Source organism: Coregonus clupeaformis, chromosome 29, assembly GCF_020615455.1.
Source record: "Coregonus clupeaformis isolate EN_2021a chromosome 29, ASM2061545v1, whole genome shotgun sequence".
NCBI lineage: Eukaryota > Metazoa > Chordata > Actinopteri > Salmoniformes > Salmonidae > Coregonus > Coregonus clupeaformis.
Genome location: NC_059220.1, coordinates 12804831 through 12822098, shown reverse-complemented (window position 1 = coordinate 12822098; position 17268 = coordinate 12804831). Strand labels below are relative to the sequence as shown.

Sequence of the window (17268 nt, the reverse complement as noted above, 5' to 3'; positions counted from 1 at the left end):
TACTCTCACTTTCATGTCGTGCATGTTGGTTACCATGCCAACCCATACTCGGTTCGCGCTGCTCAAACTTGGAAGCAAAAGCTAAACACTGATACAAGTCAACGAAGCTAGCTATCTGCATATATTTTACATTCGACATGGCATCTTGCTTAGTGCCAGACTTTCCAGCTGTTCTAGTTGCTTTGGAGCATTTGGGGGAATTAGGTAAGAAAACAACAGGCGCCTCTCTCTCTTGCTACTGTTACACATGTCATGAGTTACAATAGCTAGCTAGCCCCTACCTATCAAGTCATCGAAACGCGAGTAGAGAAGCATCCGATTAACTGCTACTTTTCAGTGTTGACAACTCCTACATTTGTGATTGAGCGCAGACTTGATGCAACCCAGCCGATTACTTTGATTTGTAATTGCCAAGTTGTATCATTTTAATGTTTCAAATAAGTACTGTATCAGATCTAAATTTACATAGCTAATAGCACAACTTGCCTGTTTGAACGTTTGCCTTGACATAGACAAGCAGCTGAGGGATGAGGGAGTTCCATTCAGTCCTGAGGCCAGTCATCACCTGAAAGAAATAGCTGCTGCCATCAATGAACTGGTAGGCAAATGCCAATAAGGAAAGAGAAGATCGAACATCGTGTAGTCTAAATATTGTTAAAACCAATATGATGTATGTAATAAATAGCATAATAAACTAATCCTCAATGGATAATCTGAAGAGGAATGTAAACCTACCCACTGGGCACACACTGGTTGAACCAACGCTAAATAGACGTTGAATTGACGTCTGTGCACAGTGGGTAGGTAAATATAAAGTATATTCTACTGAGCCATTTACTTTATGTTCGTATTCTTATCTATTTTTATGTCTTATTGTTGTTGCATTGTCGAGAAGGAACCTGCAAGGAAGCATTTCGTTGGACTGTGTATACCATGTGTATCCTGTACATACAACTAATAAAAACTTGAAACTTGAAATTAAGTAAATCCATAGAGACAATGGCCATAGAGGCCAGAGAACTTGCTTTACACTCTCTTTTGAAAACCCTCTTTTCTATAAATCAGGAGACTTCTAGGAGAGTAGTCCACGAACAACTGGAGGTAGAAACTATTGAAACAAGCAAACTCCGACATCAATGCCAGAATATCCGTGATGATGTTCAGAATGAGATATCAGGTAATAACTTATGTAGCCCAATGATATGACTTCATAGAATACAACCCACTGGGCAAAACCTGGTTGGATCAATGTTGTTTCCACATCATTTCAACCAAAAAATTCAATGTGATGACGTTGAATCAAACTGGAAAACTGATTGGATTTGAAAAATAGTCATGAACGTAAGGGAATTTTGTATTTTTTTCACCCAACTTTTAACCAAAATCCAATGACATGCTGGAAATGTTTTGTGGATTTCACATTGAATTCACGTTAGTTAACAACTCAACCAAATGTAAATCAAAACTAGACATTGAACTGATGTCTGTGCCCAGTGGAAAGGAATTAATATTGCCTGGCAGGGCCAGCTCTAGTCTTTTGGGGGCCCTAAGCGAGATTTGGTTTTTAGTGTTCCCCATCTTGATGGCGGAGAATTTTTTTTTGCATTTTTAAAGTACATTTCCTGCAATTCTTCTCATTTTGCCATGGGGTGTAGAGATTCTTTGTTGTTTTGGTTTAAAGCTAATTCCCTGCAATTCTAACATTTTGCCATGACTTATGCCATGTTAGTGATATCTGAGTGAGAGTGACTTACAAAATCAGTGGGGGCCCCCTGGAGGTCAGGGCCCCTGGGCATGTGCAATGCTTGACCGGTCGGTATTTGACCATGATTACTACAAGTTTAGATAGCTGGCTAGACTAACTTACCAATCTAAAAATTGTTAGTTGACATGGCTAACTGAGTGACTGTCAGTGACTGACATAACAAGAGAAAAATTGCTGATGCACAGCCACATTTCGAACTTGCACTTTGTGTATTCTACTATTCTAACTCTCAACAGTAAGTTAAGACCCTGACTGAGTTCCTAAGCGACCGTTTATGTTGCTTATGCCTAGAGCCGACCTTGTTGCCTGGTCTTGCCTTAAAGCTAGAATGAACAAGCTGTCCAAAGTCATGTTTTGCTCACAGAGATTTGTCATTGTCCCTTTCAGCTGGTGTTGCGGCTGCAAGAAATATAAATGCGGGTCAAATCACTCAACTCCAAGATGAACTAAACAGTATAGTGCAAGAAATAGAATTAATGGAGAAAAAACAGGATGTCCTTGAAAAGCAAAATGCAATTCTTTAGTAAGTAATATAAGTAATGTTAAGCAATGTATAGGTGTAACAGATCATACAATTTTTTGGCAACATTTCACATAACATCCATGATGTTATAACATGTTATAACTTGTTTTGGAATCTTTTTCAGTCCTGAGAGAGAGTTGGTGAAAGGTGACCATGAAAATTTAATCAACCAATTAAACTACCAACTGTCAGAGAAGGCCAATAAACAGATTCTGCTCAATGAAACAGTGAACGAGATCAGAAAAGGGAAAGCCAAGATCACAGATGTGGAGACCGCTAAAGTGGCGCTAGAGGAGGACATGATTCAAGAGAGGAAGACGTTTGATGAAACAAATGAGAATCTTCAGAGAGAGGTACATCACAGCCACCACTTATTATAGCTACATTTTAAATGTTTAAATGTTTGTTATTTAGCAGACGCTCTTATCCAGAGTGACTTACAGGAGCAATTAGGTTTAAGTCCCTTGCTCAAGGGCACATCGACAGATTTTTCACCTAGTCGGCTCTTGGATTCGAACCAGAGACTTTTCAGTTACTGGCCCAATGCTCTTAACCGCTCGGGCTAGGCTACCTGCATATCTGAGATACTATTCCCTGCTGTGAGGCGCCGTATTAATGTTATCCTCCCTTGCTGGTCTAGTGTGAGGAAGCCATCAATAACATACAGGACCAGAAGAACAACAATGCAAAGAAACGCAGAGAGCTGGACATTTTTTTAGCAGAACTGTTGGATAAGGAGGACAAAGTCACAGAGCAAAAAAAAGTAAGTGAACTGAAGTATTTCAGTCAAGTAGTAAATTAATGCTCTTGACTTGCTATAACTGCCTTTTTTATTCATTTATAGTAGGATATAAACAGTGGTACAGTAACTAAGTAAAAATAGTACTTCTTAAGTAGTTTTTGGGGTATCTGTACTTTACTTAAAAATATATATTTTTACTCCACTACATTCCTAAAGAAAATATGTACTTTTCACTCCCATAAATTTTCATTGACACCCAAAAGTACATGTGACATTTTGAATGCTTAGCAGGACAGGAAAATGGTCCAATTCACGCAATTATCAAGAGGACACATGGTCATCCATACTGCCTCTGATCTGGCAGACTCACTCAAATGCTTCGTTTTTAAATTATATCTGAGTGTTGGAGTGTGCCCCTGGCTATCCGTTAATTATAAGGAATTTAAATATAAGGAATTTATAGCATTTACGTTTACTTTTGATACTTAAGTATATTTGAGCAATTATTTACATTTACTTTTGATACTTAAGTATATTTAAAACCAAATAGTTTAAGAATTTTACTCAAGTAGTATTTTACTGGGTTACTTTCACTTTTACTTCAGTCACTTTATATTAAGGTATCTTGACAATTATGTACTTTTTCCACCACTGGATTTAAATACATACAGTGGGGAGAACAAGTATTTGATACACTGCCGATTTTGCAGGTTTTCCTACTTACAAAGCATGTAGAGGTCTGTAATTTTTATCATAGGTACACTTCAACTGTGAGAGACGGAATCTAAAACAAAAATCCAGAAAATCACATTGTATGATTTTTAAGTAATTAATTTGCATTTTATTGCATGACATAAGTATTTGATACATCAGAAAAGCAGAAATTAATATTTGGTACAGAAACCTTTGTTTGCAATTACAGAGATCATACGTTTCCTGTAGGTCTTGACCAGGTTTGCACACACTGCAGCAGGGATTTTGGCCCACTCCTCCATACAGACCTTCTCCAGATCCTTCAGGTTTCGGGGCTGTCGCTGGGCAATACGGACTTTCAGCTCCCTCCAAAGATTTTCTATTGGGTTCAGGTCTGGAGACTGGCTAGGCCACTCCAGAACCTTGAGATGCTTCTTACGGAGCCACTCCTTAGTTGCCCTGGCTGTGTGTTTCGGGTCGTTGTCATGCTGGAAGACCCAGCCACGACCCATCTTCAATGCTCTTACTGAGGGAAGGAGGTTGTTGGCCAAGATCTCGCGATACATGGCCCCATCCATCCTCCCCTCAATACGGTGCAGTCGTCCTGTCCCCTTTGCAGAAAAGCATCCCCAAAGAATGATGTTTCCACCTCCATGCTTCACGGTTGGGATGGTGTTCTTGGGGTTGTACTCATCCTTCTTCTTCCTCCAAACACGGCGAGTGGAGTTTAGACCAAAAAACTCTATTTTTGTCTCATCAGACCACATGACCTTCTCCCATTCCTCCTCTGGATCATCCAGATGGTCATTGGCAAACTTCAGATGGGCCTGGACATGCGCTGGCTTGAGCAGGGGGACCTTGTGTGCGCTGCAGGATTTTAATCCATGACGGCATAGTGTGTTACTAATGGTTTTCTTTGAGACTGTGGTCCCAGCTCTCTTCAGGTCATTGACCAGGTCCTGCCGTGTAGTTCTGGGCTGATCCCTCACCTTCCTCATGATCATTGATGCCCCACGAGGTGAGATCTTGCATGGAGCCCCAGACCGAGGGAGATTGACCGTCATCTTGAACTTCTTCCATTTTCTAATAATTGCGCCAACAGTTGTTGCCTTCTCACCAAGCTGCTTGCCTATTGTCCTGTAGCCCATCCCAGCCTTGTGCAGGTCAACAATTTTATCCCTGATGTCCTTACACAGCTCTCTGGTCTTGGCCATTGTGGAGAGGTTGGAGTCTGTTTGATTGAGTGTGTGGACAGGTGTCTTTTATACAGGTAACGAGTTCAAACAGGTGCAGTTAATACAGGTAATGAGTGGAGAACAGGAGGGCTTCTTAAAGAAAAACTAACAGGTCTGTGAGAGCCGGAATTCTTACTGGTTGGTAGGTGATCAAATACTTATGTCATGCAATAAAATGCAAATTAATTACTTAAAAACCATACGATGTGATTTTCTGGATTTTTGTTTTAGATTCCGTCTCTCACAGTTGAAGTGTACCTATGATAAAAAATTACAGACCTCTACATGCTTTGTAAGTAGGAAAACCTGCAAAATCGGCAGTGTATCAAATACTTGTTCTCCCCACTGTATGTATTAATTGTGTTATTTCACACTACACTCTTCCTTCATTGCAGCACATTGTCCAGTTAGAGCAAAGTATAGCCAAACTGACAGCGTCTGAAATCCAATGCAAAGAGCAGCTGGCAGATGTGATCAACACATTTGAGGAACTTGTTCTTCAGAAGTAAGATTGGCATTCATGCAGGTACTGTATGTAGCGTAAGCATGGCGCATTCATGGAATGCAAGGGATACTGTATGTTACATCATGTTTGCTTCCACCATTCCATCTTTTTCTACTCATTAACTGTTGTTTCCTCAGGGAATTTCATGAAAAGGAGTTGGCTGAAGTGAGAATTGCATTTGAACTGAAAGTCCAGGCACTACAGGAAAAGATTGTGGAGGTGAGAGATATTTAGGTTTTTCCAAAGCGATGCTACTACTACAGTACAGCTCCAGGGCAACATGTTGCTTCATTCTCCTCTCCCCTCTCACTCTTCTCTTCTCTCCGTTGGTGTTGCTATGGTGGGAGGGATTATAAACACCTGTATGATGTCAGATGTGAGACATCGATTTCCTGCCATTGCCAGAGGCCTCAGCCCTGCTGTTCTGTAGTCAAATTGATCTTTTTAGAAAGTATTCCTTCAAAGTCACTTTGTGCTAAGTCTGACCTTTAAGAGAGCCAGTTCACTGGAGTGTCCTCTGATGTGCTAGAGTTCACACAGTCCATCAAAGGGAATAGCAGCTGTGTCTGGTCATACGAGCCGATGACAGGCTGACTGAACGTGAAGAAAATGCCCTTTGAATAGAATTACTCTCCTGGTTTTCCCTTGTAGAGGAGTTGGGGTGTTTGTATGTGTCTGGCAAAAGTCAGAATCATACACTATATATACAAAAGTATGTGGACACCCCTTCAAATAAGTGGATTCGGCTATTTCAGCCACACCTGTTGCTGACAGGTGTATAAAATCAAGCACACCACCATGTAATCTCCATAGACAAACATTGGCAGTAGAATGGCCTTACTGAAGGGCTCAGTGACTTTCAACGTGGCACCGTCATAGGATGCCACCTTTCCAACAAGTCAGTTCGTAAAATGTCTGCCCTGCTAGAGCTGCCCCGGTCAACTGTAAGTGCTGTTATTGTGAAGTGGAAATGTCTCAGAGCAACAACGAGGCCACACAAGCGCACAGAACAGGACCGCCGAGTGCTGAAGTGCGTAGCGTGTAAAAATCATCTGTCCTCGGTTGCAACACTCACTACCGAGTTCCAAACTGCCTCTGGAAGCAACGTCAGTACAAGACCTGTTCGTCGGGAGCTTCATGAAATTTCATGCAGCCGCACACAAGCCTAAGATCATCATGCGCAATGCCAAGCGTCAGCTGGAGTGGTGTAAAGCTCGCCGCCATTGGACTCTGGAGCAGTGGAAACACGTTCTCTGGAGTGATGAATCACACTTCACCATCTGGCAGTCCGACGGACGATTCTGGGTTTGGCGGATGCCAGGAGAACGCTACCTGCCCCAATGCATAGTGCCAACTGTAAAGTTTGGTGGAGGAGGAATAATGGTCTAGGGCTGTTTTTCATGGTTCGGGCTAGGTCCCTTAGTTCCAGTGATGGGAAATCTTAACGCTACAGCATACAATGACATTTTAGACGATTCTGTGCTTCCAACTTTGTGGCAATAGTTTGAGGAAGGCCTTTTCGTGTTTCAGCATGACAATGCCCCTGTGCACAAAGCGAGGTCCATACAGAAATGGTTTGTCGAGATCGGTGTGGAAAACTTGACTGGCCTGCACAGAGTCCTGACCTCAACCCCATCGAACACCTTTGAGATTAATTGGAACGCCGACTGCGAGCCAGGCCTAATCGCCCAACATCATCAGTGCCCGACCTCAGTAATGCTCTTATGGCTGAATGGACCTCGCACCAATGTTCCAACATCTAGTGGAAAACATTCCCAGAGGAGTGGAGGCTGTTATAGCAGCAAAGGGGGGACCAACTCCATATTAATGCCCATGATTTTGGAATGAGATTTTCAGGAGGTGTCCACATACTTTTGGTCATGTAGTGTATCTGAAACTAATTTATGATGCTAAGGGTTGGCTTTGAGTTCAGGTAGTACCTCCCCGTTTCAAAATGTTTTCTCGCTACTGAACATCCCCCTAGGATGATATGCGGGCTGGTGTGGTCTCGGGGAGCCTGTATTGTTAGATTTTAGAGCAGGGTTCCCCAAGTGTTTTGAGCAACAACATTTTTTTAAATCTTTTTTTATTGTTGGACATAAAATACAGTAAAAACACCAGCAAATCAGCTCCAAGTGATTTTAATTTTGGAAATTTGTTCGAAACTATTCCCACGCATAATAGAGAGATATACAGTACCAGTCAAAAGTTTGGACACACCTACTCATTCAAGGGTTTTTCTTTATTTTTACTATTTTTTACATTGTAGAATAATAGTGAAGACATCAAAACTATGAAATAACACATATGGAATCATATAGTAACCAAAAAAGTGTTAAACAAATCCAAATATATTTGGGATTTGAAATTCTTCAAATAGCCACCCAATTAACAGGTGTGCCTTTTTAAAAGTTAATTTGTGGAATTTATTTCCTTCTTAATGTGTTTGAGCCAATCAGTTGTGTTGTGACAAGGTAGGGGAGGTATACAGAACATAGCCCTATTTGGTAAAAGTCCATCGTTACTTTAAGACAGGAAGGTCAGTCAATACGGAACATTTCAAGAACTTTGAAAGTTTCTTCAAGTGCAGTCGCAAAAACCATCAAGCGCTATGATGAAACTGGCTCTCATGAGGACCGCCACAGGAATGGAAGACCCAGAGTTACCTCTGCTGCAGAGGATAAATTAATGAGAGTTACCAGCCTCAGAAATTGCAGCCCAAATAAATGCTTCACAGAGTTCAAGCAACAGACACATCTCAACATCAACTGTTCAGAGGATACTGTGTGAATCAGGCCTTCACGGTCGAATTGCTGCAAAGAAACCACTACTAAAGGACACCAATAAGAAGAAGAGACCTGCTTGGGCCAAGAAACACGAGCAATGGACATTAGATCAGTGGAAATTTGCCCTTTGGTCTGGAGTCCATATTGGAGATTTTTTTTGTGAGACGCGGTGTGGTTGAACGGATGATCTCCGCATGTGTAGTTCCCACTGTAAAGCATGGAGGTGTGGGGGTGCTTTGCTGGTGACACTGTCTGTGGTTTATTTAGAATTCAAGGCACACTTAACCAGCATGGCTACCACAGCATTCTGCAGCGATACGGCATTCCCATCTGGTTTGGGCATAGTGGGACTATCATTTGTTTTTCAACAGGAAAATGACCCAAAACACACCTCCAGGCTATGTAAGGGCTATTTCACGAAGAAGGAGAGTGATGGAGTGCTGCATCAGATGACCTGGCCTCCAACATCCCCCGACTTCAACCCAATTGAGATGGTTTGGGATGAGTCGGACGGCAGAGTGAAAAGAAGCCAACAAGTGCTCAGCATATGTGGTAACTCCTTCAAGACTGTTGGAAAAGCATTCCAGGTGAAGCTGGTTGAGAGAATGCCAAGAGTGTGCAAAGCTGTCATCAAGGCAAAGGGTGGCTACTTTGAAGAATCTCAAATATAAAATATATTTAGATTTGTTTAACACTTTTTTTATTAATTTTTTTCATAGTTTTGATGTCTTCACTATTATTCTACAATGTAAAAAAATTTAAAAATAAAGAAAAACCCTGGAATGAGTAGGTATGTCCAAACTTTTGACTGGTACTGTATGTGATCGTATACAAATTTAAGCAAGGTTGGAAGTTATTATGTTTTAGTCAAATATTATATCTGTTTGGTTTACTTGCGGTCAATTTGTAATTATGTTCAGGCCCCCTAGTTGATGATCTCTGTTGTAAAGGATTCTCATGCATTATAGATAGGCGCTGTTTAGAAGGGCTCTGTTCTGTTATGTGTGCAGGTGGATGGTGAGATGGAGGAGGGCCAGATAGTGAATGCCATCCGCCTGGAGTCTATTGCTAAAATGTCTGACAGATTTAAAGCTCAAAGGAAAGAGGAGGACGACGTCATGGCTGAACACCTGAATGTCTCAAAACGGTATTCCATCTATACCTCTTTGCATCCTACATCTACGAAGGATCAAGTCAAACTGCAACACTGCTTTCCCTTTACTTTGCCTGACAGTCATTTTTACTTACATGTTATCATCTGTTTGTTTGTTTGTTTCATTCTCAGCTTAGAAAAGTCCAGACTTAGACTTGAGGAGCGCATTGCATCGATTGCTAAACATAAAATTGAGATCAGAGAAATGGATGAAGAGATCAAACAACTCCATGAAACCAATATGTAAGTAATATGGTCCATTTGATCATATTAGTCTATAATCTCCACTATGAGTTTTGACACTTTTGTGTAGTATCAAAGTGACTTATTTCACTAAGGACAGCATTAACCATCTGACCAAGTTAGAATTATAAAGTATGAAACGTCTAAATAATTATCTTGAAAACTACAGAGCTTTTATCTCATTGTTTAGTTGTTATGTACTAAACATAAAGTGAATGGCATGCAGAATTGTCAGAATAGTTGCTTACCTAGTTAGCATTTTGTTTCTCATAGAGTTAATGCAGACCTGTTTGAAAGAAATGTGGATGAACTGCATGGACAGCTCAATAAAGAAAAGAAGAGCATGTAAGCAACAAATAGTATCTCTTCATTTCATTACAGACTTGGACTTTCTCTTCATAGGTTGGGTTATTTGATGCAGTCTAAGTTTCTTTTTTTTAGAGCAATCTTTGAAGTTGAAAAAGAAGAACTGTGCCAGTCTCTGGAGAATCTAAAAAAAGATCACGAACAGCATGTGAATGAGGTCAACTTTGATATTGGTTTAACCAGGAGGAGATATGAGGAACTGCTTGAAGAGGTTTGCTTATTTTTCCTTAATTCTTCAGGAATCTATTGAGATAGTACATGCATATTTGTATTATTATTCATTTATATTTCACAAACATTTTCATCAGGAGAAGAAACTCCAAGACCATGTATTCATGGGCGCGTTGATTGAACGTCTTGGTAACAAGATTGTTAAGGCAGAGGAGGTGAATGAACAGATGACCATTTCCTACAATGACGAGATCCAACAGTTCATAGTAAGTATATTTATATATATTTACATTTTACATCTAGCAGACATCAGTAAGCCTCATCACACATACAAGCTGTTGAGAAAACATGTATTTAATGTCTTCTTCTTCTTCTGTGAAAACAGACTGAAGCGGAGTCAGTGACACAGAGCCGACTGGAGAAGGAGGAGGAGCTGAAGGTTAAAGAGTCTATCTTGGAGGAGGTGGAGGCCCAGTTTGATATTGACCAGTCCAGGCACCAAAAACTGAAAAACCATACCTCAGGTACTGACCCAATAATCTGCTAATATATCTATAATAACAACTATAATAACACAGAGACGCGTACAAAGCTCGCCCTCCGTTTGGAAAATCTGACCATAATTATATCCTCCTGATTCCTGCTTACAAGCAAAAACTAAAGCAGGAAGTACCAGTGACTCGCTCAATACGGAACTGGTCAGATGACGCAGATGCTAAGCTACAGGACTGTTTTTCTAGTACAGAATGGAATATGTTCCGGGACTCATCCGATGGCATTGAGGAGTATACCACATCAGTCACCGGCTTCATCATTAAGTGCATCGATGACGTTATCCCCACAGTGACCGTACGTACATACCCCAACCAGAAGCCATGGATTACAGGCAACATCCGCACTGAGCTAAAGGGTAGAGCTGCCGCTTTCAAGGAGCGGGACTCTAACCCGGACGCCTATAAGAAATCCCGCTATGCCCTCAGATGAACCATCAAACAGGCAAAGCGTAAATACAGGACTAAGATTTAATCCTACTACACCGGCTCCGACGCGCGTCGGATGTGGCAGCGCTTGCAAACTATTACGGACTACAAAGGGAAGCCCAGCTGCGAGCTGCCCAGTGACACAAGCCTACCAGACGAGCTAAATGACTTCTATGCGCGCTTCGAGGCAAGCAACACTGAAGCATGCATGAGAGCACCAGCTGTTCCGGACGACTCTGTGATCACGCTCGCCTTAGCCGAATTGTGTAAGACCTTTAAACAAGTCAACATTCACAGACAGATTACCAGGACGTGTACTCCGAGCATGCGCTGACCAACTGGCAAGTGTCTTCACTGACATGTTCAACCTGTCCCTGGCCGAGTCTGTAATGCCTACATGCTTCAAGCAGACCACCATAGTCCCTGTGCCCAAGAACACCAAGGTAACCTGCCTAAATGACTACCGACCCATAGCACTCACGTCTGTAGCCATGAAGTGCTTTGAAAAGCTTGTCAAGGCTCACATCTTCACCATCATCCCATAAATCCTAGACCCACTCCAATTTGCATACCGCCCCAACAGATCCACAGATGACGCAATCTCTATTGCACTCAACACTGCCCTTTCCCAACCTGGACAAAAGGAACACCTATGTGAGAATGCTGTTAATTGACTACAGCTCAGCGTTCAACACCATAGTGCCCTCAAAGCTCATCACTAAGCTAAGGACCCTGGGACTAAACACCTCCCTCTGCAACTGGATCCTGGACTTCCTGATGGGCCGCCCCCAGGTGGTAAGGGTAGGCAACAACACATCTGCCACGCTGATCCTCAACACGGGGGCCCCTCAGGGGTGCGTGCTTAGTCCCCTCCTGTACTCCCTGTTCACCCATGACTGCGTGGCCAAGCACGACTTCAACACCATCATTAAATTTGCCGACGACACAACGGTGGTAGGCCTGATCACAGACAACGATGAGACAGCCTATAGGGAGGAGGTCAGACACCTGGCAGTGTGGTGCCAGGACAACAACCTCTCCCTCAAAGTGATCAAGACAAAGGAGATGATCATGGACTACAGGAAAAGGGCCAAGCACGCCCCCATTCTCATCGATGGGGCTGTAGTGGATCAGGTTGAGAGCTTCAAGTTCCTTGGTGTCCACATCACCAACAAACTATCATAGTCCAAACACACCAAGACAGTCATGAAGACTGAACAGATTTGGCATGGGTCCTCAGATCCTCAAAAAGTTCTACAGCTGCACCATCGAGAGCATCCTGACTGGTTGCATCGCCGCCTGGTATGGTACTACAGAGGGTAGTGTGTATGGCCCAGAATATCACTGGGGCCAAGCTTCCTGCCATCCAGGACCTCTATACCAAGCGGTGTCAGAGGAAGGCCCTAAAAATTAGACTCCAGCCACCCAAGTCATAGACTGTTCTCTCTGCTACCGCACGGCAAGCGGTACCGGAGCACCAAGTCTAGGTCCAAAATTATTTTTAACAGCTTCTACCCCCAAGCCATAAGACTGCTGAACATCTAATCAAATGGCTACCTGGACTATTTGCATTGACCCTGCCCCCCTTTTTTTACGCTGCTGCTACTCACTGTTTATTATTGATGAATAGTCACATTACACCTACCTACATGTACAGTACCAGTCAAAAGTTTGGACACACCTACTCATTCCAGAGTTTTTCTATATTTTTACTATTTTCTACATTGTAGAATAATAGTGAAGACATCAAAACTATGAAATAACACATATGGAATCATATTGTAACCAAAAAAGTGTTGAACAAATCAAAATATATTTTAGATTTGAAATTCTTCAAAGTAGCTACCCTTTGCCTTGATGACAGCTTTGCACAGTCTTGGCATTCTCTCAACCAGCTTCATGAGGTAGTCACCTGGAATGCATTTAAATTAACAGGTGTGCCTTGTTAAAAGTTAATTTGTGGAATTTCTTTCCTTCTTAATGCATTTGAGCCAATCAGTTGTGTTGTGACAAGGTAGGGGTGGTATACAGAAGATAGCCCTATTTAGTAAAATACCAAGTCCATATTATGGCAAGAACAGCTCAAATAAGCAAAGAGAAACAACAGTCCATCGTTACTTTAAGACATGAAGGTCAATCAATCCAGAAAATGTTAAGAACTTTTAAAGTTTCTTCAAGTGAAGTCGCAAAAACCATCAAGCGCTATGATTAAACTGGATCTCATGAGGACCGCCACAGGAAAGGAAGACCCAGAGTTACCTCTGCTGCTGCTGCTGCAGAGGATAAGTTAATTAGAGTTAACTGCACCTCAGATTGCAGCCCAAATAAATGCTTCACAGAGTTCAAGTAACAGATACAGTGGGGAAAAAAAGTATTTAGTCAGCCACCAATTGTGCAAGTTCTCCCACTTAAAAAGATGAGAGAGGCCTGTAATTTTCATCATAGGTACACGTCAGCTATGACAGACAAAATTAGAAAAAAAAATCCAGAAAATCACATTGAAGGATTTTTAATGAATTTATTTGCAAATTATGGTGGAAAATAAGTATTTGGTCATCTACAAACAGGCAAGATTTATGGCTCTCACAGACCTGTAACTTCTTCTTTAAGAGGCTCCTCTGTCCTCCACTCGTTACCTGTATTAATGGCACCTGTTTGAACTTGTTATCAGTATAAAAGACACCTGTCCACAACCTCAAACAGTCACACTCCAAACTCCACTATGGCCAAGACCAAAGAGCTGTCAAAGGACACCAGAAACAAAATTGTAGACCTGCACCAGGCTGGGAAGACTGAATCTGCAATAGGTAAGCAGCTTTGTTTGAAGAAATCAACTGTGGGAGCAATTATTAGGAGATGGAAGACATACAAGACCACTGATAATCTCCCTTGATCTGGGGCTCCACGCAAGATCTCACCCCGTGGGGTCAAAATGACCACAAGAATGGTGAACAAAAATCCCAGAACCACACAGGGGGACCTAGTGAATGACCTGCAGAGAGCTGGGACCAAAGTAACCAAGCCTACCATCAGTAACACACTACGCCGCCAGGGACTCAAATCCTGCAGTGCAAGACGTGTCCCCCCTGCTTAAGCCAGTACATGTCCAGGCCTGTCTGAAGTTTGCTAGAGTGCATTTGGATGATCCAGAAGAGGATTGGGAGAATGTCAGATGAAACCAAAATATAACTTTTTGGTAAAAACTCAACTCGTCGTGTTTGGAAGACAAAGAATGCTGAGTTGCATCCAAAGAACACCATACCTACTGTGAAGCATGGGGGTGGAAACATCATGCTTTGGGGCTGTTTTTCTACAAAGGGACCAGGACGACTGATCCGTGTAAAGGAAAGAATGAATGGGGCCATGTATCGTGAGATTTTGAGTGAAAACCTCCTTCCATCAGCAAGGGCATTGAAGATGAAACGTGGCTGGGTCTTTCAGCATGACAATGATCCCAAACACACCGCCCGGCAACGAAGGAGTGGCTTCGTAAGAAGCCTTTCAAGGTCCTGGAGTGGCCTAGCCAGTCTCCTGATCTCAACCCCATTGAAAATCTTTGGAGGGAGTTGAAAGTCTGTGTTGCCCAGCGACAGCCCCAAAACATCACTGCTCTAGAGGAGATCTGCATGGAGGAATGGGCCAAAATAGCAGCAACAGTGTGTGAAAACCTTGTGAAGACTTACAGAAAACGTTTGACCTGTGTCATTGCCAACAAAGGGTATATAACAAAGTATTGAGAAATGTTTGTTATTGACCAAATACTTATTTTCCACCATAATTTGCAAATAAATTCATTAAAAATCCTTCAATGTGATTTTCTGGATTTTTTTTTCTAATTTTGTCTGTCATAGCTGACGTGTACCTATGATGAAAATTACAGGCCTCTCTCATCTTTTTAAGTGGGAGAACTTGCACAATTGGTGGCTGACTAAATACTTTTTTTCCCCACTGTACATCTCAACATCAACTGTTCAGAGGAGACTGTGTGAATCAGGCCTTCACGGTCGAATTGCTGCAAAGAAACCACTACTAAAGGACACCAATAAGAAGAAGAGACTTGCTTGGACCAAGAAACACGAGCAATGGACATTAGACCGGTGGAAATCTGTCCTTTGGTCTGATGAGTCCAAATCGGAGATTTTTGGTTCCAACCGCCGTGTCTTTGTGAGACGCAGAGTAGGTGAACGGATGATCTCTGCATGTGTGGTTCCCACCGTAAAGCATAGAGGAGGAGGTGTGATGGTGTGGATGTGCTTTGCTGGTGACACTGTCTGTGATTTATGTAGAATTCAAGGCACACTTAACCAGCATGGCTACCACAGCATTCTGCAGCGATATGCCATACCATCTGGTTTGGGCTTAGTGGGACTATCATTTGTTTATAAAATATATTTTGATTTGTTTAAAACTTTTTTGGTTACTACGTGTTTCAAAATGTGTTATTTCATAGTTTTGATGTCTTCACTATTATTCTACAATGTAGAAAATAGTAAAAAATAAAGAAAAACCTTTGAATGAGTAGGTGTGTCCAAACTTTTGACTGGTACTGTACATATTACCTCAATTACCTCGACTAACCTGTACCTCCTCACATTGACTCGGTACCGGTACCCACTGTATATAGCCTCGTTATTGTTATTTTATTGTTGCTCTTTTATTTTTTACTTTAGTTTATTTAGTAAATATTTTCTAAACTCTTATTTTTCTTAAAACTGCATTGTTGGTTAAGGGCTTGTAAGTAAGCATTTAACGGTAAGGTCTACACCTGTTGTATTCAGCACATGTGACAAATACAATTTGATTTGATTTGATTTAGTAGACAATATCAAGTAGGCATACACAAATATGCAGATATCTCAAAGAACGTACTCACTATAACCTTAAAAATCATGTAGTGCAGCATTTGATAATTACTTAAATGATTTTCCCCACCAGAGTTAAAGAATAAGAACAATCATTTGGAGCTCTCCATCCAGGATATGAAAGAGAACATTAGTACTCTTCTCAAACCAAAGGTGAGTTTCACAACAACAACAAAAACATTCATTATGTACATCTTGGTTACCACATACTCTAAATGACAAGCTGTGAAGTGCAGCAGCATTGAAACAGTCTGATTGTAACTGACTGACAGGAGGACATGAAGAGGAGTCTGGAGGGTTTGCGTGAGAAACACATGGAGCTGCTGACGTCTCACGCTGCAGACATCATCGCCACTGAGAAGAGCATCTATGACAACGGGATGATGCTGCAGCAGGTCAATATGGAGAACAGCAGGCTGCATGTGGTAAGCGACATGAGTCACTCACAATGCCCCTAAGAGACATGAGTCACTCACTCACCTACCAAGCAAAAACTCAATGTAAACATTGTTTTTCAGTGTATTGAGCAAATGAAGGAGGACATATGGAACACCAGGAAAGACCAGGAAAGACACACACAGGAGATTGGGTGGCTGAAAGAGGAGGTTCATTCTCTATTTGGTGAGCATCAGCCGAGCTCAATGACTCCAACTATTGTAAAACGTTGTGCATAACATTTAGTTCAGTCTATCAGGTTTCAATATCATAACTTATAAATGCATCTTCCCCTAGAGAGCCTGCTTGATGCATGGGCAGAGGACACTGTGGTGACCGAGGTAAGGACTCTTAAAACATGGCTGGTCAATTCAGCAGCTTACTGTACAGACGTTATTTCATTTTTTACAACCTGTGATGTTAACTTATAGTCTGACCACATGCTGACAGACAACCGTGTACATGACCTGATTTCTCTGGTTAACGTATTTGGACAAATCCACAGTGCAGGACTTGAGTGATTCGTAAGTCAATAGTAAACTGTCATGAGAGACCACACTAAATCATCCAATGACTCATTCAACACTTCAGGAATCTTCAGAGAGAGACCACAAGATTATGGAGGCTATCCACAGACTCATGACCAAGATCCAAGACAGGAAGTTCCAACTGGGGGACATCAACAGTAGACTAGAGGAGGAACTGAAGGGCATGCGTTCCATGTTGGCCAGTACTAAATCGAACGTTGCACTTAAAGTACAGGGCAAGTAAAGTGAGACATCAAGAAGGATTACATCAACACAATTGTT

General features: G+C 41.8%; 1 protein-coding gene across 1 annotated transcript; it reads left to right on the top strand.

Annotated features, from left to right (window-relative positions):
* The first annotated feature begins 41 nt into the window (after positions 1-41).
* Positions 42-17255, top strand: ccdc175 (coiled-coil domain containing 175). Its single transcript, XM_041854841.1, has 19 exons — positions 42-204; positions 513-598; positions 1066-1177; positions 2153-2288; positions 2413-2641; positions 2929-3051; positions 5354-5463; positions 5601-5682; positions 9260-9396; positions 9535-9645; positions 9919-9990; positions 10087-10222; positions 10320-10448; positions 10568-10706; positions 16098-16177; positions 16297-16449; positions 16543-16645; positions 16757-16800; positions 17051-17255. The coding sequence occupies exons 1-19, from the start codon at positions 138-140 to the stop codon at positions 17228-17230; spliced, it is 2229 nt and encodes a 742-aa protein (XP_041710775.1). The 5' UTR covers positions 42-137; the 3' UTR covers positions 17231-17255.
* The last annotated feature ends 13 nt before the right edge of the window (positions 17256-17268 follow it).

Bases quoted from the DNA above. Each gene is read 5' to 3' on its own strand.
- ccdc175 (XM_041854841.1), top strand. From the start codon at position 138: ATGGCATCTTGCTTAGTGCCAGACTTTCCAGCTGTTCTAGTTGCTTTG. The intron at 2,289-2,412 runs GTAAGTAATATA...AATCTTTTTCAG, and splicing joins AAGCAAAATGCAATTCTTTA to TCCTGAGAGAGAGTTGGTGA. The intron at 9,991-10,086 runs GTAAGCAACAAA...TCTTTTTTTTAG, and splicing joins AATAAAGAAAAGAAGAGCAT to AGCAATCTTTGAAGTTGAAA.